This window comes from Panicum virgatum, chromosome 5N (assembly GCF_016808335.1).
Source record: "Panicum virgatum strain AP13 chromosome 5N, P.virgatum_v5, whole genome shotgun sequence".
Taxonomy (NCBI): domain Eukaryota; kingdom Viridiplantae; phylum Streptophyta; class Magnoliopsida; order Poales; family Poaceae; genus Panicum; species Panicum virgatum.
Window position 1 is genome coordinate 71,334,803 of NC_053149.1, and position 22,704 is coordinate 71,357,506.

Here is a 22,704-nt window from a genome sequence, read left to right on the forward strand (position 1 = left end):
TTGATGCTCTCGTCGACAAACGCCACCGGTCGTACATGTCTGCGGTTCGTGGCATAAGCTTGGGGATGTTTCGGGCTCGTGTGCCCATGTCGACGATGCCGATACACCGTCGCTGGGTTCTTAGGTACGGGTTACATTTATCACATATTTTCATTGTTTCGGTAACCGTTTGTTCTAACTTGATGTTTTATTTTCGCGCTGCAGGCTACGCGCTTCGGGTCTTCTCCCGATTGCGTGACTTGTAAAGGGTGATATGGCAGACCCTGCACATCGTCCTAGGGTTAGGGCTCCACAGTTCCAGTTCGACATGTCCCTCCTCGCGGCACTTCTCGACCGTTGGCGTCCGGAGACGCACACGTTTCACCTCCCGGTCGGTGAGATGACCCCTACTCTTCAGGACGTGGCGATGTTTCTAGACTTGCCGTGTGGTGGATGAGCCGTGGGTGCAGAGGACGTGGGACTCTCGTGGCACGATGACCTCTTGGCTCGGTTCGCCGGGGTTCAGCGTAACGACCTAGCGTTGCCGTATCGGCCCTTGCCTGCGAACCACGGACACGGACCGACAAAGAGGTGGCTCCTACATTTTAGTATCCATGCACTATTCCATATTGCAACTGCCTGTGTCACAACAACAATCCGCCAGCACCGCCAGCACCTCCTGCTACGAGAGCATACTATGGAGACGGTTCGACACAATTTGCTAATTGGGAGCAGTATTAGGAGTTAGATATCGTGTTTGCTTGATGTTGTGTTAGTATTTGTTGTTTGTTAGAATTACCTAAGGCATGTTAGATTAAGTCCAGGACCTCGTTACTGTTGTGTTCAAGAGGTCGTCACATGTCATTTTATGTGTTGTGTGCGTTGAATTATATAAAACCATACTTTATTTGTGTTTAATATGTGAAGGTTGCATTGGATTCGAATATGAATGTGTTGAACGTTATGGCCGACATAGGATGCATACAGTTGTCATTTTCCGCTGCACAGCTGGGTCAGCCTCATTTAATCGTGCATTGGATTCGACTATGAAGTAAAGTGACATAAGGCCACGTTCAAATGACGCTCATTGATTGCTTTGCCTGTCCTGGCGTGCGAGTGCAGTAGTGTGCCGCAGTGAACGGATATAGCTTTTACTATCCTGGCGTAGAGCAGTGAGAGGTCGTGTCGTTGTTTAAAGTGGGAGGAGTGAGCGGTGCGGAGCGTGCGAGAGCAGAAGTCAGGATCAGTGAGAGGTCGTGTCCGTGTTTGAACGGCGAGCAGTGAGCGCTGTGGAGCGTGCGAGTGGAGAAGTGTGGCCGACTGTGGAGCAGTGATTGGTCATGTCTGTGTTTAAAGTACTTGGATGATGCAGGCAGTCCTGCGTGTATAAAAGGCGAGCATGTGGTTGCCGAGAGCACAGACTTGCAATTCAGGTTCCACATATTTTTAGTTAGTCCAAACAAATGGCTATGAGCTCCACATTCTCCCGGGCAGGTTTCCGTCGGGAAATGGAGGCTAATTTAGGACCCTCTCCTAACGATCACAATAGATGTATTACAGATTGCAATATATGGCCGAAAGGTGTAGAGCCACCCGATTGCTATTGCCAGATGCGTTGTGTTCCCAACATATCTCATGATTACGAGACTTTTGGCCAGAGGTATTGGTGTTGCAAGAATATCGAGAAAGTCCAAAAAAGAGGTGCAACATCACTGGTATAGATTAATTTTTAAATATATTTGTCTAATGGTTTTGTTATTTTTAATAATTTTGAATCGTTTCTTGTTTGCGAAAGTACGTTGGTGATGACACGCATACTCATTGGTGGTGTCATTTCCAAGATTGGATTGACACGTGGATCACTTGTCGTGATCAGCAATATATGGAGTGGTTGAAGAAAGTGGATGAAGATGTACGCAACTGCGAGCGTGCGAAAGCAGACAGGACGGGACGTGATAAGGGTACTAACCATGAATGATTGATGTTGTACTGCTCCGTCTGAATAAGTAATGTAGCTGCCCGGCCAATATGTTGCGTGTTTATTTTCGGCAGCCTCTTTCGCCTGCCTATGTAATGTTGTTTGTTGGAATTATCTAAGGCATGTTAAGTTTAGTCTTGGACCTCGTTACCGTAGCTTGCAACAGGTCCTGACATGTCATGTCATGTGTTGTGTGCGTTGAATTGTCTAGACCACTATTTTATTTGTGTTCAATGTATGAAGGGTGATTGTTTTATTTGTTTCTATTGTGTGTAGTGGCCGACATACGCTCATAGAGTTGTCATTACGTCGGTCTGAAAAATTTACTTGTAGACCAATACTTCTGAAAAGTATAGTTGTAGCTCATGTTTTATGAAACGGGTACTTGTAGTAGAAAGTACAAAATGTAGATTAATTAGACATTAAAATTACAAAAACAATTGCACTGGCATGTGCATGGAACACGCTAACATCATATTCGAACTAGACCTAACATGCCTTAGGCAATATGAAATTTGGACATTAAATGATAGTGATCTACTGAGTGCACGAAGGATACTTCCTCTTCTTAATAGCCTCGGGCCCCGCCTCCTTCGCACGGCGGCCCTCTCTCGCTTCCTCTCCCTATCAGCTTCACGCTCCTCCGCCTGTCGACGTTCCACATCTGCGAATCTCTTCTGGATCTCTTCTTTATCTTTCTTGCGCTTCTCCTCCATTTTTTCCTCTTGCAGCATTCGCTGCCACCTTTTCGCAGCCCACCTTGCTTCGCGCTCAACGTGCTCCTTAGTTTCGGTAGATTGCTCCGTGTCCAGCCATTGTATGAAATCACAAAGAGGTGGTGGACTCTATTTGCAAGCCGAGTTAGATTTAACTTACTGTACTCCGAAGGCACAAACTAGATAGTGCGAGGTGATACCTTCGGTTTGTCCTTGCCGTAGCACTTTGGCGGGTCGTACTCGTAGTTATCACACATGAAGAACCTCTTGCCGAAGTCATTTTCCAAAACTTTGGACTCCATCAGCTTGTACAACGAACCGCAAAAGCACATTGTAACCTACACTCCTTGAGGCACAGGTTCTCTAACACTGTTCCACGGAATGTATGTAGAACCAGAGGAAGACATGGTGGTAGTGCGGAGATATCTAGTGATTTCGTATGAGATCGGGTGATGTCACTATTTATAGATGGAGATATTTGATCTATAGACATGGTTCACGCAACCTGAAAAGCGCACAGCTGTCAATTGACGTACGAGTACATGCACACACACAGTGAACGAGTGGGGGTGCAAAAGAATCCGATGCAAACTGACAGGACATCGAAATCGTAAGTGAAACTCATAAAAATATATTTTCACATTCTATTAGAGTTAAATCTAATTTGTAGTAGTTTACAAAAAGTATTTACATAAACTCTGCTTGCTCTACTATCTTTTTAAAATATATCTAAACATAATTAAAATAATTAGAGGACAGGAAAAAAAATAATTAGAAAAAAATGGCAGAGGACCTATCGCCGTTTCAAACAACGAAATGTTAACAGTCATCTACAGTGCATCTACAGCGCGGTTATAGCCGGTTGTAGCTCGGCGATAGCTCCTTCCACCCTTCCGCTGGATGAACCGGCGGCACGGTGACAAATTTGTAAAAAAAAAATCAGCATTTTTTTTTTGAAAAACGAAAAAATAAATAAAAATTAAGCCTAAAATCGCGTCACTTTCCCCAACCACAGCCCACCTGCCGATCGGAAGGGGACGGCCGGCTTTCCAGTCAGAGGAGAGCGGAGGGCGCTGCGACTGCGAGCGGCAGCCCCAACCAACCCCCCGGCGATGGCGTCGGGCTCCGCCGCCGCCGGTGAGAGCGACTTCTCCGTGCTCGTGCTGGGCTCCGACTTCGCGACCGACGCAGGCGCCGCGCTCCTCACCCACGCCGACCGCGAGGACTGGCACGACTGCCTCCCCGACCTCTCCGAGGCCGAGGCCGACGCCTGCTTCTCCGACCTCGAGGAGCTCCAGGTCGTGCGCGTCCAGGGCACCGACCGGGCCGGCCGGACTATCGTCCGCGTCGTCGGCAAGTTCTTCCCTGGTGCGTGAATCCGCCCCATATATTTCAATCGATCGCCCCGCTTTTGTTCGGTTAATCCCCTCCACAAGTGGGTTGGTAGGGATTGAGGGGGATTTTGACTTGTTAGGGATTTAATCCCTCCCAACCCCCTCCAATCCCCTTCAATCATCTCCAAACCGAACAAGCCTTGCTGAGTTACTTTTTTTAGACAAAAGGTTTCCCCCGCTTTATTACAAGCATAAAGCGTACAAAGTTTTAAGCATTCTCAGTATCAGCGTATTCTAGGTGCGCCCGCCAATTACAGTTTCAGCAACAGGTTGAAAAATAGGATCAAACCCCCACACTTCAGACGACATCGGAATGGTCGGAGGAGCAGCTGTGAAGCCCAACCGGGAGAGATCCCCACGTGACAGATTCGAGCTTGATTCTTGCAGTGGTGAAGAGCTGCCCCCTAGCGTTGGTGGTTTGGATCCCTCCTCTAGAAGGTGTTGTGCAGTGCATTCCAACTTCGCTTGCTTGTCCGGCTTCAATAGCACGGACCAACGCCTCAGCATCCTGGCAATCGAGCAAAGGACTTGCCCTATCCCCTGCCATCCCTTTCCCTGAAAGCACAAGTTGTTACGAAGTTTCCATATGGACCACAAGGTCGCAGCACAAACACAGTTTAAAACTGTATTTTTGTTATTACTAATCCACCACCTACCGATGGATTCAAAATCTGAACCAACTTGCACACCAAGCTCTATAGAAATGTAATTCCAGGTCAGCGAAGCAACACAGCAGTCAAAGAAGAGATGATTAACAGTTTCTTCTTCGCAGCAGAACAAACAAGTTTTGTCCGCAACATCTCTTCTCTTTTGAAGGTTATCTCTAGTAAGCAATTTATTGTTATACAAAAGCCACAGAAAAATATGGACTCTAGGAGGGATATTTAGCTGCCACACAGCCGGGATGTGGATGGGGGAAACCCCTCTAAAATTGAGGACAGCATAAAGTGACTGGACAGAATATAGGCCACTAGAATTAAACTTCCAAATGATAGCATCCTCCTCAGTACTGAGTGTAATACTGCTAACAATTTGACTAAGTTCATCCCATTGGAGCATAAGCTGCTGGGAGACTGCCCTTCTAAAGGTCAGTTTCAGGTCCACACCATCCCACACTTGACTAATTGTAGCACCCTGCTCATTATTAATGGTATAAAGCCGCCAGAACTGAACAGCTAAGCTTGAGTTACCAAACCAATGGTCTTCCCAGAACCTGACCTTCTTACCATCACCAACTACCCACTGATAACCCAAAGCCGCGGCCTGAGCCGCCCACTGAACACCCTTCCAAAAAGGAGAAGCGTTTCGGTCTGAACAACAAAACATATTGGGATTATCAGTCCTATACTTCATCTTAATGATCTGAGACCAAAGCGCATTATTGTGCAAATGGTACCTCTGGATCCAAGAAGCTAGTAGGCATATGTTTAGGGTTCGTAGGTCAGGGACTCCAAGTCCCCCAAACTCTTTTTTCTGGGTTATCATGGGCCATCTAGCCAGATGATACTTGTGCCTTTCTTCTGAGTTATCCCGGAAGAAGTGGGCCATTTGGGAGTTGATCATCTCAATAGCCCAAATTGGAAACTTAATAATGGAAAGCAAGTAGATAGGGATGCTGGCAAGGCAGGATTTAAGAAGGACAAGCCTTCCCCCATACGAGAGAAGCTTCCCTTTCCAGCCAGTAATCCTCTTAACGACCTTATCAACTATTGGCTGAATGTCATCCTTTCTCAGCTTACTATGATGTAAAGGAACACCGAGGTATTTTAGCGGGAACTCACCTTTCTTACAGCAGAAAATCTTGGCCATGTCATTCTCCTCCTCCTCCAACAAACCTATGGTAAGCAAATCACTTTTGTCATAGTTAATCTTCAAGCCAGATAAATGTTCAAAACAAACTAATAACCACTTCAAGTTACGGGCTTTATCCAGGTCATTCTTAAGGAAGAGGAGGGTATCATTAGCATATTGGAGGCTAACAATGCCCCCTTCACATACATTAGTAAGTAAACCAGTAATCAACTGTTCCCTAGCTGCCTTCTCTAGAATTTTCGTGAACACATCCGCAACCAGATTGAAGAGGAAAGGGGATAGAGGATCCCCTTGGCGTAACCCTTTACCAGGTTTAAAGTAACCCCCATTCTCCTCATTAATTCTCACACAGATGGAGCCCCCCTTAACCACTTTCCTAGTCCACATTCTCCATTTTCCCCCAAAACCCCTCGAGATAAGCATCTCATCAAGAAACTCCCAACTTACTCTATCGTAAGCTTTTTCGTAGTCTAATTTGAGGATGACACCTCGCTCATTCTTCCTGAAAATCTCATGCACTACTTCATGAGCCGCCACCACACTTTCTAGAATATACCTTCCTTTAATGAAGGCTGTCTGATTTGTAGAAATCAACCTGTCGGCTATCTTAATAAGTCTATTATTCAAAGCCTTAGCGAAAATTTTAAAGCTGCAATTGATAAGACTAATCGGCCTAAATTTCTTGAGGTGCTTAGCCTCTTCTTCTTTGGGGATCAACGTTATCATAGCATAGTTGAGCCTATCTAGATCCAGCTCGCCAGACTCAAAGAGATTAATCAAGGACATTAGGTCTTGTTTAATCAAGTCCCAAAACTGTTGGTAGAAAAGGAAAGAGAAACCATCTGGGCCAGGAGCTCCATCAGCAAAAGACCCAAAGACGGCTTCCTTAATCTCTGCTTCAGAGAAGGGAGCCTCTAGCCACTCATTTTCTACCATCGTAACCTTGTCACTTGCTTCCCAAAAGTTGTCATCTAACTTAATATCCAGTTGTTCCTCAAAGCCAAAGAGGTTTTTATAGAAGTCACTAGCTAAAGCTAGCATACTCTTTGTATCTGTGACAGGGCCATTAGGGCCTTCCAGTATATCAATCTTCTTCTTCCTATTCCTTTGGTTGGCTAAAGCCTGGAAATAGAAAGTATTTTTGTCTCCCTCTTTAATAATCCTATCTCTGGATCTCTGTTTGGCTTTAGTTTCCTCCATCTTCCAGATATCTTCTAACTCCTCTAGAACTTCTTTCATCCTCAACTTTTCATCGTCATTCAGAGCATTGGATTCTTGGAAAACATCAAGAATTTCAAACTCCTTTAGTAGATTTTGTTTCCTCCTTTTAATCTCAGCTCCCACATTGAGAGCCCAACCCTTGATCTTTTTTCTAAGAGATCTTATCTTATATTGCCAAGTATCCAGAGGGTTTTGGAAGCTGCAAGGCTTATTCCAGATTGACTTAACCAAATCATGGAAGTCTGCCCTATCCAGCCACCATTTTTCAAACCTAAATAAACCAGGTTTTCTAATTGGTACCAGCCCCAGGTCGATGACAAGTGGGACATGGTCACTTCCAGCTCTAGAGACAGCCTGAACACTGGCTAGAGGGAAGTTGTTTTCAAAGTTAGTAGAACAAAAAATTTTGTCAATAGCTGCCATAATAGGCTGGTCTTGACCATTGGTCCAAGTAAAGGATCTAGTAGGATTTTTATATTCCACTAGGGCCCAGGCATTGATCCAGTCAATGAATAGATCAGCCCAGTGTTGGTTAATCACACCATTACTTTTCTCATTGTGACTGCAGATCAAGTTGAAGTCACCACCGATAAGGGTAGGACCATCCCAATTGTCAAGCAGCTCATGAAGCTCTGTAATGAACTCGAGCTTGCCCTCGTCATACGCAGACCCATACACAACAATAAACCTCCAAATAAAGCCATCTACAATGTTTTTAACCATAGCAGAAATATCATATTTTTTATTTTGCCAGCAGATAACCTCAAACTTCCTATCATCAAACCCCACCAGGATACCCCCAGCAGTACCATTGGCAGGGAGAGAATGCCAATTAAAGTGGCAGTTGACAGCTTTTAAAAAGCTCTCACTAAAGTTCTCTTTCTTGGTTTCCTGGAAACCAACAAAATCTAAATTCTGATCCTGAATAAAGTCAGATATACACTTAAGTTTGCCAGCCTTATTCAGGCCTCTAACATTCCAAACTGCACCTATCATTGCTAACAGATTTATTAATTATTCTTTCCTCAGAAACCACCTTAGACCAGGATCTGCCCTCTCGACAAGCTGGTCCTTTTAAAGGAGCAGCATTAGGTGAAAGAGGAGGGAAGTCCAAGGAGCAGCATTAGGTGAAAGAGGAGGGAAGTCCTCAGCATTGGACTTCAAGTCCAAGTTAGCAGGAAGATTAATCTCAGGATTATTGGTTTCAAAAACCAGCCTTTGTTCTAATTTATTCAGTTTTAAAGCATCAATATTATTATTGATCATAGTAATGTCAGACCCCAATTTTAAATTCACTTTAGATGCTACTCTATTTAAGAGATCATTAGAAAGAGAGGCAAAGGGTTTACCAGGTTTAATATCAGTCTCAAGGTTTTTGTACTTGGTGAATTCCGCTGCTCTCTGAGAGATTGTCCTCCCATCATCAGGAAATCTTCTAGGTCTATCTATCCTCTGGATAGGTCCCCAGTTGGTCTTCTTTTTCTTAGGCACTGGAGCTTCCTTGGGCACCTCAACCTCTATCTCAGGATCTGAGGTCACCATCTGATCATTGCTTGACACACCAGCATCAGCCAAGAAAGTTTGCTCAATCACAGCCTCCATCTCTTCTTCATCAGAATCCTCTAATTCCATAGTTCTTAGGAAGAAGGAACATTCAGCATCAGTTGACCCATTTTCAGCCAATTTCATCAGGTTCTCCCATCCAGAATGTGGGTCTGAGTCATCTGCAATTCTCTTTTGTTTTAGGCCACCTTTGCTGTAGTCAGAGGATACCATTTGGCATTGTGGCGAAGGAGTTATCTCCCCATTCTTGGCAAAACTAGATTTAAAATCTGATGACCCAGGGTTAAAGCCTTTGTCACCAGCCTCAGAATCAGACTGTGGAGTAGAGTCCAGTGTTTTCCTTGCTGTCATCAAATGACATAATAACTGGCTCTGGTTCAAACCATCAATTGCAGCACTGCTCAAAACAGTCTTAGCCCCAGACCTAGCTTCACTCATTCTGTTACCAGGGGTGTTTTGTCCAGCATTTTGGTCGGGGTTGGCAAAATTGTCAAGAACCATCTGGTATTTTCCTTTCGGGTCATCATCCAAATCATCAGCTTCGTCATCGTCTTCTCCATTGTCTCTATCATTCCTTTTGTCATCATTATCATCATTGTTGTCACCTCCAGTTTTAGGTTGTGGTGGGTTCTCCTCCACTTCAAAGGAAATTATGAACAATTTTTTACACATCTCGTAGAGCCTTTCAGCTGGGATTTTTCTTGCATCTCTGCATGCTACTTTGACCCTCACCACTTCATAGAAAGACTTAAACAAGGTCGACCAATCAACCTCCACCATCAGACCAAAACCAGAGGCAATCTGAGCAAAAACTTTCCAGTGGCACCATTTTGGAGGGATCCCCCTCATCTGAATCCACACCTCTTGCAGCTCACTGAAAGGGTCAAGGTCACCTACCCACTCCAAGACTTCCACTTGTACACCTTCCTCAGGTTGAAGGATGGGTAGTTTTTGATGTCTGCAACTTTCTTGTGTGGAGGGAACCTGACAAGAAACTTACCAGCATCCAATTCCCTAATCTGCCAGGGCCAGTCCTTGCAATAGATTTCAGATAGTTCAATCTCCAGCTCAGACAGTGTGATCTGACCAGATTTAACCTGGACAACACCACAGTTGTTCATATTCAGCCACTGAGTAGACTCTAGATCAGGCACTTCCACATGTAAGAACCCAAGGCCTTGGCTAGCACTCCCCATATACATAGCCATTGGGTGGCTGGATTTCCACAGAGGACAGGCAGTCATATGGTGTCCCGGTACCGCACACATGAAGCAGATTTTAGGCTTAGTGCAGATCCCAACAAAATGCGGCGATAGGTACCTTCTGCTGACGTTGCGGCGGCTGCCTTCTTGTTGCTTGAAGTGGCGGAGGTTGGGGCTGGGGAGCTCGATTGGCAGGCGGCTGCTGTCCTTGGCGCTGATTTGGGTGGAACTGAGGAGGGCCCCCCCGACCTTGATCCTGGCGCGGCTGAGGGGGCTGCTGCTGCGGCTGTAGAGGTGGCGGTGCAGGGCGGTTCGGAGGGGGGCGGGGGAACCCCTGGTAGCGCTTGGGTGGAGGTTGGGGCTGCCATACCCAGCGCCCCTTTTCCCGCTCCGTCATCGGCCGACGCCGGAGGATCTCCGCGTACGTGCTCCTACCGGTCTTCTGCGCCCACAGATCTCGAGAGAAACTGATCCGCGTTGGAGGACCTTCGAATCGATCAGAGCGGAGGACCGGGTAGCAATCGTCAGCACCAAACGCTTTCGATTGAACCAGCTCTTTCCGAATCCAAACAAGCACCCCTCTCGAATTTGGGGTTGGAGGAACCCTAGGGCGAGCGGTGGGGGAAGGGATGGCCCATAATTGACCGAAGTGTTCTTCGATCTGTTCTTCCTCGCGCTGAAATCGATCCTCCCTCCCCCCTCCTTCCACCTGATCCAACGTCTCAGCACGCACCAGGTGGCGCGTGATGGGTGGGTAGGATCTGACGGGTGGGGACGAGCAGGAAGTGTCCGACGTGGGCGCTCCAGGGAGACCCACCCGCCATGGTGGAGGGCCCGGGGGCGCAACTTCAGCGGGGGAAACCCCCGCCGGCGGCGAGCCCACCGGCCGCGACGCCGGAGAGACCTCCGGGGAAGTCGCCGAAGGAGACGCCATCCTCCTCGCTGGGAACATATCTGTCGTGGATTCAGAATATGCCCTTACTGAGTTACTGTCCCTCACCCGCTCTTTTTGGGTCGTGTCAGTTAGTGATTGGGGATACTTGATGCGCCTGTACTATCTGATGATTTAGGTGTGGCTTCCAGTAACGATTGGTTCGAGCTAGATCTCATCTTTGCCGATAGTTTATGTAGCTGCGTTGATGTCTAATTGTGTATGAAATATGAAGTGGAGTACTTGCTACACGGGATTCTGATTTCCCCTAAAAAGATTTGATGATAGATGGTGTTACAGGTTCAGAACTATGTACGAATCGACTTGTATTCAATGCATGCCAGTGCTAGGTTTTCACCATGGTCGGACACATGGATCTTTTGATTGAAGTGATAATAAATTTACCACACTTCCAGCGGAACATCTGCACATTCTTTTACATGCATTAAATGATAAATTTGATGAAGGTCGTTTAATTTTAATCTATTATATTGAAGTTCAGGCATGTTTTTTTTTTTCATAATATTCGTTTTATCAGTGCTACTGTTTAGCTTACATCAGTCCTTCACTATTACTACTAACAAGTCGGTAAGCCTTGTCTTACCATGATATTGCTCCCCAGATTTTTCTCATTGTCAATGTTAACATGACATTTACTTTGGAATGTGGACTTCCAGCTCCAGTAATTGATGGTGAACGTCTGAAGAAATATGTGTTCTACAAGCTCCGAACTGAATTGCCAGAGGGTCCATTCTGCATTTTGTACATTCACACTACTGTGCAGTCAGATGACAACAACCCAGGGATGTCAATCTTGAGGACGATTTATGAGGAGCTTCCACCTGAATACAAAGAAAGGCTTCAAGTTTTCTACTTCTTGCATCCTGGACTTCGCTCCAGGTTGGCCATTGCCACTCTTGGCAGGCTATTCTTAAGTGGAGGGTCAGTACTCTTGCATATAATTCCCATGCACTACTAATTTTGAAGTAGCTTAAGTTCTTTCACAATGACACTTTAAACAAAATGAGAATGTCACAAAACTGAATGTAAGCCTCTTGCTGTACCCTAAACCCTAATGAAAATGCCATACTCATACACGTTATTTATCCCTGTTGATCATTTTCCTTTTGCTGATAAGACGAACACATCAAATAGAAGGTTTAATTAGAATATTGGTGGCCACCAGCTACTAGAGTAGTTTGAATACGACAACTTTTTTCATGTTGTGCCACATGAACTGCGAAGAAACATTGTGCTGCACCCAGTTATCTCATTGCTGCTGTCTTACAAATTATGAATTAGATTGGTTTGTTTCTGACTTTTTGTTCTTAGTGCAGCTGGCTACAATTTGTTCAACTTTGGAATAAACATATTCCTGAGTCCTGACCTCTGTTAGTTATTCTGTTACAGGTTGTATTGGAAAATCAAGTACATTAGTCGACTAGAATATCTCTGGGGAGATATAAGAAAAGGGGTGGTTGAAATTCCAGATTTTGTTGTTGAGCACGATAAGATTCTTGAGCACCGACCATTGACTGATTATGGCATAGAACCTGATCCACTGCATCTAGCTTCTGTACCTGCTGTGGGATATTCGCTTGGAAGATTTGAAAATAAGTGGGCTCCTGAAGATCGATGGTATTCTCAAAATTACATGTGAACTGTTCTGTTGTAGCCAAAAGGCTTAAAAGATGATTGTATTTGTATAGTAATAGTGGACTGAGATTTGTAATGTCAGGTTAACGTGGAAACCTTTGCTTAAAAAGTTCTGTCTTAACCTTTTGTAAGACTTTTGAGCAGACGCAATATGCTGTGATTTTATAATCAGTGGTTTAGAGCTCTGGTTGATTTGCAACTTCGTGTCTGCTTATGTACCTGGTGATATGTTCAATTGTTCTTTATAAAACTTCCTTTTGCCTGCTTAGTTCCTATAAAAATATATTATTTGATGATCAATTTCTCCTCCCATTTCTAGGTTTATGGGCTGACTGCATTTTAATGCAGGTGGTGACGTGGCACAAAGCTTTGTTAGTTTTGAAACTGAAAGCACTAAGCACCTACGATTTATATATTAGCAAGGAAACAGATAATTAACCCTATGCCACCTGATTCTGCAAAACATATTTAACCGATTACATCACGGCTGCTCTAAAAGCTGCCAAGTTATTATCCCAACAATTCACACATTGAATTCAACGCGAATATACCAAGAGAATGCAACTGTCGATATCTGGTAAAATGAACTTCAACCTAGATCTAGGACAGTTCGCGGCAACGCTTTGCGGCAGCAACAACAGCACTGATCAGCGTTCCACGGAACGCACCCTTCTCGAGCTCCTGAACCCCAGCTATAGTAGTGCCTGCTGGTGAAGTGACCTGATCCTTCAGTTGGCCTGGATGTTTTCCTGTCTCGCTCACCATGGTTGCAGCACCGAGAACCTACAAAGCAGATAATAGATGAAGATGGTAAATGAGAAAGTGCAATAATAAACAGAAATCACTATAAAACAGAAGATAACGGTAGAGTAAATTGAATATGTAAAGCATAAAGGAACTCAGTTTATTGAAGCAAAATACAAACGTCTATCAGGAGACAGGTGACTTAAAAGCATATGCAAAGAGCAGAACTCAGTTTAATGTAATGAGCACTAACTGTTTGAGATGCAAGACCAAGTGCAAGGTCCCGAGGAAGCCCAGCAGCGACTCCACCATCAGCCATGGCCTCTATTGCTAAGAAAATGTAGGCCGGACCGCTACCACTGTGTTGAAAAAAGAAGAAGTTCAGCTTCATTCTTGAACTGATCACACATATACATAATCAGCTACATACCTCAGGCCAGTTACAGCATCAAAATATTTCTCTTCAGCTGTCCAAACCTTTCCAATGGCGCTGAATAAACTTCTTACACGATTCTCATCTTTCTGAGTAGCCATCTCTCCCAAACACATCACTGAGGAGCAGCAAAGACATCAGAGACTGTTGCATCTTGTTACCTTCCCTGATAATTTCATTTACTAGCACTAAAATAAGGATAATTCAATGTTTCCACAGTGGAAGCGTCCTGAAGCCAATTTGCTATAATCGTAACTATTAAGCGTATAAAGCAGCCACTTCATGATAGATGCTGCCTAGCAATTTTCATTCCTTCAAGAAGCATACTACATTTCACCTTTCGTTGATAGGTTAAAATGTATAAAGCTAACTATACTGGAAAACGTGGCTGGTGGATTGTCAGGAAATGCTACCTGATGCAGCTTGTCCAACAGCTGAAGGGGTGTTGGGCATTACTCTAATAATTCTCCGTTGACCAGACCAATCCTGAAATGAAAAGGGAGAGAGGAAGGGTCTCAGGATATAATATTCCAGCATAGCATACAACTTGTCGACCTGGAGAAAACAATACTATAATAGTACTTAGACAGCAGAGCTTAAATACTGATTGGGGTAAGCTTGTAGACTCTAGTGTTAGTAGAAATAGTCATATTCAGAATCGGAGATACTGAACGATGAAGAAATAGCTACTAGTTAACTGAAAGTTAAAATGAGCATTACCCAATAAGTTCAATCTTGTCTATTAAGAAATCATTTTGAACACATTATATCCAATATCGTCATATAAATTAATTTCCACATACTGCAAATCATAGATCTGTATGACAGTTTTTATACTCGGGAAATTCCGATCACAAAATAAGCCCATCAAATAAAAAAAATCCAACTCCAGAACAAAGAAGTTAAATACATCTATGGATTTAAAATTGTATGCATGAAATTCAGGAAGGAACTAACATGAGAAGTGTGATTCATCCAAAACACAACCCTTCTATTTTTTTCAGATAGGTTCGATAGATTGGGAATAGGCATAAGCAGGGGCTTTGTGTACGGAACTATCCATTCACAACACATGTCATCAGTTTGTTCGTGGTAAACTGGAATACAAAAATGTGAAGAAAAAAATGCATTCCCATCCGCATAATTTAAGTTGACTGGGATGAGAAAATTGTCTTCTAAAAGCATGCTGACCTGCAAATCTTTCATCTTGACGCCAGCAGCAATAGACACCAGAAGCTTTTCATCTGACAGCAGTGGCTTCAGTTCAAGAAGAACCTGCTTTACTGCAATTTGATGTGCGCATAACATCAAAACAACGAACAGAGACTAAAACAAATATCACGAGAACAAGTAGGACACGGCAACGAATGGTTCATGGAGCACGGGATATGATAAGATGGCACAACTACTAACTCCTTTCGACCCCGAAAAACAACACGCCCAACACAAAAGGATTGATGCCACTTACCGATCTGAGGCTTGACGGAGATGACAATCACATCACTGTCGTCGACGACCTAACACGGGGTTAAAATTCGCGTAAGAGCTGGGAGTATTTACTGTGATGGTTTAGGGATACGCACAGAATCAAGAGGACCCGAGCAACAAAGGGGGAAAGACGACGACGTGAAACCTGGGCATTGGTGTCGAGCAGGCAGGCGCCGATGGAGGCGAAGGCCGTGCCGCGCTCGGGGCGGCGGTGGGGCGCGGTGCAGATGGCGGAGGCCGGGAGGACGCCCGACGCCGCGACGCCGCGGGCGATGCTCTCGGCCAGGTTGCCCGGGCCGATGAAACCCACTCGGAACGCGTCGCCGTTCACGGCCGCGGGCGGCGGCACGGGCTGGAGCGGCGGCGCTGCCATTGCGGGAGACGGAGTGGGGGGAGGGAGCGCCGCAGCGGGTTTGGGGGCTTGGGTGCAAGTGGCAGGGGCCGGCGTGAGATTTCTGGCGATCCAGCGGGGGCTTTATGGTAAAAAATGGGAGCCGATTTCGTCGCCTTGTGGCTGCAAATCTGGCTCGCCGGCTGCCACTCTCGCCGGATTCATAGGACATCCGGTACGTCAAGATTCCCTCGAGATTTGGATGGAGGAGATGCCCGGCACGTTCCCCTACCCACATCATAAGTTAAATCGTATCCTACCTATTTTTTTTAAAAAAAAAACGAACCCGCCAGAAGAGCCGCTGATTATATTAATATCCTACCCACCCTAACGAACAAATATACTGGATATAAATGCACAGGATATGAGTAAACAAACTAACGTGGCCAGCTATATACAAGCAGTGAACTTGATCAATGTAGTTAACAAATCCTGATCACTAGCACTAGAGAAATTATCTTGGATGATAAAATAATTAGGGAATATTACAAAGAGAATCCTCTAGATATGCACCTTGATAGGGATAAATAACAACAGACTAGATCGCTGGGGAAATAGAAATAATGATTGGGCACGATGCTCAACTTCAACTCCAGATAACATCTGACACGTTCGGCGCATCAAATCGTCAGTGTCTCTATGCGAATGTCGTGCCGGGGTATCCATCATATAAGGCTGACCAGAGCGGAGGGAGCAAGAGCAAATTTGCTCCCTCCTCGTTTCCCACGCCTTCTCTATCTACAGTGCCAAATAGTGCATCTACAGTGCCAAACAATGTATTTGCTCCTTCATTTCCTCCTTCCACTGTGGACGGTCTAAGGGACGGATTGAATTAGGCTAGGACCACCCGTCCTCGCGCCCCCCGCTGACATGCACACAACCCAGTTCACCAACTAAATTGTACCCAGAAAACACAACTCTGTAAAGATCAACGCTTCCAAACACTCCTGCCTCCAATCCAACGGCCCTGGATCGTTGGCTTCAACGCGTTGAAGCGGAATCGCGTTGAGCCCGTGCGTCGCCCGCCCCTCTGCCCCCCGCGCCCCGCGTTCGATTTCCTACCAAAAGTAGTGGCGCTTCTTCTTCCTCCCGGCGGGATCCCGCGCGCCGGCTTCCAATTCCAGCGCCCACCTCCGCGGCTCCGCCTCGCCCGCAGCCGGCCCCTACGCCGCCTCCGGCCGTCGCGAACCGCACCCTGCGCCGAGTCCGGCCGTGGCCTCCACCCGTGGCCGCCTACGCCTGCGCCTCCTCCGCCCGTGGCCGCGGCGGCCTCCGGGTCCGACGCGGCCGCCTCCTGCGCCGGCCTGAAGCCTCGGGCCTCGCCCGTGGCCGTGTCCGGCCGTGGCCGCGGCCGCCTCCGGGTCCGCCTCCGGGTCCGACGCGTCGCGGAAGGAGGGGGACGGCGACACGAGCGCCGGGGAGCCGTGAAGGAGGGGCGGAACGAGGCGCTGGCGAGGGAGGGGCACGGCCGCGAGCAGGTTCGTCCGCCGATGCCGTGGCCCGCAGGCGGGCTCGGCCGCCGCTGCCGGCACGCGCGCGGGTTCCGCCGCCGCCGCCAGCACGCGCGCAGGCGCAGGATCCGACTACCACTCAAAAGGAGGTGCACCCATCGAACGCCCTGAAGAGAGCTGAAGGTGAGTAGATGGGACTTGCTCGATTTCACCTGCAGCGATGTTTTTTTTTTGACTGGATCTGCAGCGATGCTGATTCTTGCTGTTGTGGTAGTGCTGTAGTGATGCCTCCTTTTGAGTGGTAGTTTCCCATGAGTTCTATGGATTTGCCGATCGAAACACAGAGCAGGTAGGCTGGAGCTCCAGTACCAAGACTGCAGACAGGTGAATAGATGATTATGCAAAATACTAACCAACGATTGACTGACTAATAATAGCATATGTTTAGATGTGAAGATATGTACCAAATGTGTGCGTGCCAGTCTGTAGGTTCTGAGTCTAATTGTCTTTTACTTTTTTTTTCTTGCACAAGATAGTTACAATGGTGGCCAATGTTATCGAATTGTTCCGTCATAGACAATGCAAATATTTTGATTGCAATTTGCAATGCTGGATGGAGTGGCAGATTTTATATTCTGCTGACCAAGCATAAGTTTTCAGGTTTTCTATTTTGTATTTAGGAAACTAGCTGGCAGCATTATTTGTATGCATGTTGATTAGTCACCACCTTTCTTAAAGTGTTTCTGTTTCATGTGTCCTGTAGGGCATTCTTCTTGAATAGAGCTGAGAAGAGTCAACTATTTCAGCAGCAAGGCATTACCATAAGCATTGGAGAAGTAACTTCCACAATGAAGCCCATAGTTCGTGAGATATGGCAAATCCCACAAAGAGTAAAGAAGCTAATAGAGCTCTTACCTCATCAAGAGGTACGGTTTCTTTTTCATCTGAACCTGCACATGGGCTGATTTCATTTTGTGTGTGGGTATGAAATGCAACAGTCTATGGTAAGTAATTTAAAAATTAGAGAACTAATTTGCAATTGGATCATCATTTGCTTATTGCCTAATAAATCCAGTATATGTATATGCATATAAATACAGTATATGTATATGGATTTGCCAGACTTTCTTTACAATGTAAAATATTGCAGTGAGAAAATTTGCTCATATGTGCTACAAGAAGATGCTATAAGTGAGCAATTGCTTCAAAGTTCTTTCTAATTTTATCTGGAGCACAGGTATGTTTCTCTGATGATTACCTTGAATCATGAACTTGCCACTTTGCATTGCTGTTAGTTTTTTTTTTGTTATCTTCTCTGGTTAATTGAGTGATCTTCTGATGGATGCTTAATTCTAATACACTTGATCACTGAAACCCCAGAGACCCCTAGGCAATATAATCTTACTCAAGTGTCATGCTGAGAATGAGATAATACACACCCTTGCATTCTTAGCTGGTGCCATGGTTTGGTCACAGGTACTAATAACTCACCTCTCTAGACCATAATCTATGTTAAGTCAATTATGTTTCCCCCCTATCTATATTGCACTCTGATTAGCTTTAATAGTCTTTCGGCACTTAAAATGGAATATGTATAAAGTGAGATATTTGCTTCGTTTCGTTGAACCGGCAGCTATATCGTGCCATGCTGGGTTATCTATGGGTATGATGCTAATAATTGTTATGACTTAGGAGTCAGGACTGGCATAATTATGTGGTCTGCACTTAAATATATTTGTTTTTTTAATCCGTAGCGTTAGCACGGGCCAACTTACTAGTACGGGGAAATGGACACACCGTCCAGTCATCCAGTCATGATCACGATGAGTCACAAAACATCTCTCTGTTGAACTAGTTTGCCTGCACAATGGTAATCTGTTCTGTTGGTGTACTCCATCAGCAACCACTATCACTTTACACTTTACAGACGAAAGAAGAGTACCACGTCGCTAACTACACAAGCTGTATCTTCTATTCTTTTTCGTTCAAGCGAAATTCGTTGGATCTCAAAAGCAAAACACTACCTTTTCGCGCAATCCGCTACAAACAACATACAATCAAGCTACAGCTATAGTAGATAATTCACAGCACAAAATCCGGTGCAGTCCTGAAGGAAAGCTTCCGGTGAAGTAGTGAGATGCGCCACCTGGAACATGAACTCCATTTGGTTCGAGAGGTCGTCCCTGCTGACTACAATCTTTCTTCAACAGCACAGTCAGATGCCATTGCCCGGCATAACGGCAGCCTGCACATGCCTGGTTACTCATGCCATTTCCCACAAGTCACTGCATCGACATATCTCAGCACTTAAAAATAGCTAGACTGTGTTTGCAGCAGCTCCAGGTGAGCCAGTATCTTGCCGATCATTGGCTTCAGGGAAGGATCTCCTTTCTGAGCCAGATCAATCAGCAAGGCCTGAGCAATTTCGCCATACCGCTCCCTATGTGATTCAAGCCGGAAAATCCTCTCCAGCATCCATATCCCCTTATCCTGGGAACTCAAGTCACCCGCTTCGGCAACTCTCAGAAGAGCATGGATACCTGATGCCTTTTCTATCACCCTGCTCCCGTTTTCCCAAATCTCATCCTGCATAAGGGTTGCCAGCGCCTCCAACACTGCTATGTCTGCTTCACGCTCTTCACCTTCTAGTATTCGTAGCAGAGGGTTGACGGCACCAGCTTTTACTAAGCAGAAAGTGCCTTTGACAGTGCATTGGCAGCTGTGAACAATACAGTAGGATTCAGCTGATGGAGGAACACAAAGCCACCTTGGTGATTTTGACTTACTCAATGCCATTGTACTCTGTGACAATTGAGCCAAGGATGTTGCCGCTTTAGACTTGGCGTCTACCGATCCTTCTGTAAGCAACTTGATAAGGCAAGGAACCACCCCACATCCAACTGCTAAGCTCTGCAGTTTCTTATCCCAGGTAACTGTGAACCGAGTAAATACACCAGCAATACCCTCAAGTAACCGCATCCTTTGAGGCGTCACAGAAGCTGTGATATTCGCTTCAAACAAGGAGATAAGAGTAGGAAGCAAGTTCGCTCGTGTTAGAATCTCAGTTATCTTCTTGTCTGTCACTGGGAGGTTGCTTAGGATACCAACAGCTGCAGCCTTCTCATCTCGAGAAGTAGGTGAAGAGATGATCTTTACCAAAATATCTAGATGGGTCTCCCTGAACTGTTCAGCCAATTCTTGCGAAGAATCTTTTGACAGATGGAACGTTAAATTCAAAGCAGCAATTTTGATCTCCACATTCTTTTCTGTTAGGAAAGGCAGAAGCAGTTGCACCCCACCATTTTGTCTAATTTTACTTCTGGCTCTTCTAGCATTCTTGTGCCCAGAAATACTAATCAGGGCCCTTAGAAGATGAAGTTGAATTACTGGACTCGACAAATTAAGAAGTGAGAGCATCTGAGGAGCTACATCTTTATAAAGCAGAATACGTTCAGATTGTGTGATAGCTGCTAGTATAGCCGAGGCTGGTTCTCTGAGGGTCATGAGCGCCGATGTAACAGAGAAAAGGAGCTGGAGCAGTGATCCTGTTATTCCAGAATTTATCAGAAGTTCTGCATTCTGTAGAGAACTAGAGAGATTGCGTATGGCACCTAAGGCTGAGTGCTTGGTTTCAAGATTTCCATATTTAAACATTTGCACAAGGGGTTCGATAACTCCATCTTCACCGAGGGAAGATTTCATATGCTCAGATAGGAACATCTTTGAAATAGAAGTGGCCATTAGGACCTTGTTCATGTCAGAACCTGCAATGTAATAGGAGAATAGAGTAGTTGATCATATGGTTACATAGAGTGAAGAAAATTTCGTCTGACATTGTATTCCAATTTATAAGGTCACATTGCTCTGAGACAATGTGAGTATTGTAATCTGGAGGAGAAGAGATGGAAAGGACCGACCAAACCAAAATTCTTGGTAGATAAATTTGACAAATCAAGTAACAGTTAGCATGTAGTCTTGTGGTTATTGTTCTTACAAGAACAAGAGCCCAAATTTGGAGTTTCTGCACCTTTTGGAGAGCTTTGTATGAAATGGAATATTTCGAATGCCTAATTCTAGATGCCTGTTCTTAGAAACATATGCTGAAAAAGGTCTGGTTAAAGTATAGTACAAGAGCTAATACCTTCTTTTAGGTAGTGTATCAATGGTCGAAAATAACCAGCCTCCGCCATCAACAGCACATTTTGTGGGTTGGAAGACAGAATGTGCAGCAACTTGTCTGCATCATCATTGGTGCCTGATTCATGTGCGCTCCTCAACGTGACTAGCATTACGATGCACCCTTTGATCCTGCCGATCCTCTGCCGGACTTGTGGGATGTCTGACAGATCCAATAGCACTGCAATTGCTTCTGTTCGCTCATCAACATCCCTCCTCGACAAGGAACGGACAATGCTCGAAAGCGCCTCGATGCTTGCCAACCTCTCCTGCAGAGCCATTGAGAGCATAACTTGAGTGTGACTGTGACTAGAACGATGATTGGGAAGATGTAAATCTGATAATCAGTTGACACGTTTGATTAATGGTAATGCTCTCATGACCTGCTTATTCAGAATCCAAAGGGAAACAAAAGTGGAACTCATCCGTTCTCGCAGTTCCTCATCAGCTCAGGACTAGAGTTGCAGCCATCTACATGTACACAGCATGGAACATCTGGAACGAAAGAAATCGCCGCACTTTCAGGGGGGTTTCGCTCCCTTCGTTGTCCCTGCTGCCCTTGATCAAGGCAGAAATGGAAGTGAGGCGGCAGGCTTGTGAAGTCCGCCAGGTCGGCTAGTTATCCATGTGTTGTAGGAGTATGAGCTTGAGTTTCTTTCTTTTTTATGTAATCACAAACTATGTAACAACCCGCTTTCTTCTCCTTATATGATGCGGCAGTGCTCCTGCCTTTAAGTTCAAAAAAAAAAAAAGGGAAACAAAATGCAGCTCGGCCTGGCTAATTAAGGGCGACAAACCCAAATGCAGCTAGAGCCACGATCCACCGTACCAAGCGAAGCGCCACCATACTAGCAGCTCCCCGGGAGCATAGCATCGAGCACAAAGCGTGCGCAAGCATATACGGAGTATGGGCAAGAAGCCAAGAAGAAAGAGCAGAAATCAAAACCGGGTGGCACCGTGGCAGTCTCAGTCTCACCTTGCTCTCGCTGCCAACGCATCCCGCGAGGCGGCGCAGCGCGGCCATTACGCTGACCCTGGCCTCGGCGCTGCCCGCGGCGTCGAGCCGCACGAGGAGCGCCGGGACGAGGAGCCCATCGTCGTCGTCGTCCTCCCCGAGCCTGCCCTCCTCGGCGAGCGCGGCCACCTCCCGCGCGACGGCGGCGAGCTCGGCGTCGTCGCCGTTCTTGACGCGGACCAGGAGGTCCTCGACGTCCACCGCCGTACTCGCCATCGCGGCGCCGCAGCCGCCCGTCCGCCGGCAGCGCGCCGAGAAGAAGAAGAAGCAGAACAAGAGCGGCCGGCAGTGGCAGCGACCGCTGTACACAGGTAACGACCAGGTGGTGGACTGGTGGTAGCTTTGTGGGAACCGCCCGCGCGCGTCGCGGGAGGGAGGAATAGCGCGGGGGGCGGTGGTGGAGCCGGCGAAGAGGTCAACTCGTCCATGGGGAAGGGGAGGAGACGACCTGGCCGCGGCCGGGGATGGGGTGGCTGCGTCGCTCCGCTGTCCCTCTCCGCCTCCGTTTTTTGGGACACGCGGGGGCCAGTCAGAAGCGAGGCCGTGCTGTTTCA

The 22,704-nt window shown here is 46.2% G+C and overlaps 3 protein-coding genes across 3 annotated transcripts; 1 reads left to right on the forward strand and 2 right to left on the reverse strand.

Annotated features, from left to right (window-relative positions):
• The first annotated feature begins 3,679 nt into the window (after positions 1-3,679).
• Positions 3,680-12,651, forward strand: LOC120672300 (protein GDAP2 homolog). The gene is made up of 3 exons (XM_039952621.1): positions 3,680-4,041; positions 11,474-11,738; positions 12,207-12,651. Exons 1-3 carry the CDS (start codon positions 3,786-3,788, stop codon positions 12,454-12,456), a joined length of 771 nt encoding a protein of 256 aa, XP_039808555.1. The 5' UTR covers positions 3,680-3,785; the 3' UTR covers positions 12,457-12,651.
• A 228-nt stretch (positions 12,652-12,879) lies between these two features.
• LOC120672299 (pyrroline-5-carboxylate reductase-like) lies at positions 12,880-15,570 on the reverse strand. Its single transcript, XM_039952620.1, has 7 exons — positions 15,263-15,570; positions 15,098-15,146; positions 14,821-14,912; positions 14,043-14,115; positions 13,627-13,747; positions 13,450-13,555; positions 12,880-13,235 (listed from the first exon to the last, which is right to left on the reverse strand). The coding sequence occupies exons 1-7, from the start codon at positions 15,488-15,490 to the stop codon at positions 13,053-13,055; spliced, it is 852 nt and encodes a 283-aa protein (XP_039808554.1). The 5' UTR covers positions 15,491-15,570; the 3' UTR covers positions 12,880-13,052.
• Positions 15,571-18,783: 3,213 nt separating this feature from the next.
• Positions 18,784-22,672, reverse strand: LOC120674311 (U-box domain-containing protein 43-like). The gene is made up of 3 exons (XM_039955483.1): positions 22,112-22,672; positions 21,101-21,404; positions 18,784-20,723 (listed from the first exon to the last, which is right to left on the reverse strand). Exons 1-3 carry the CDS (start codon positions 22,364-22,366, stop codon positions 19,267-19,269), a joined length of 2,016 nt encoding a protein of 671 aa, XP_039811417.1. The 5' UTR covers positions 22,367-22,672; the 3' UTR covers positions 18,784-19,266.
• Positions 22,673-22,704: the final 32 nt, after the last annotated feature.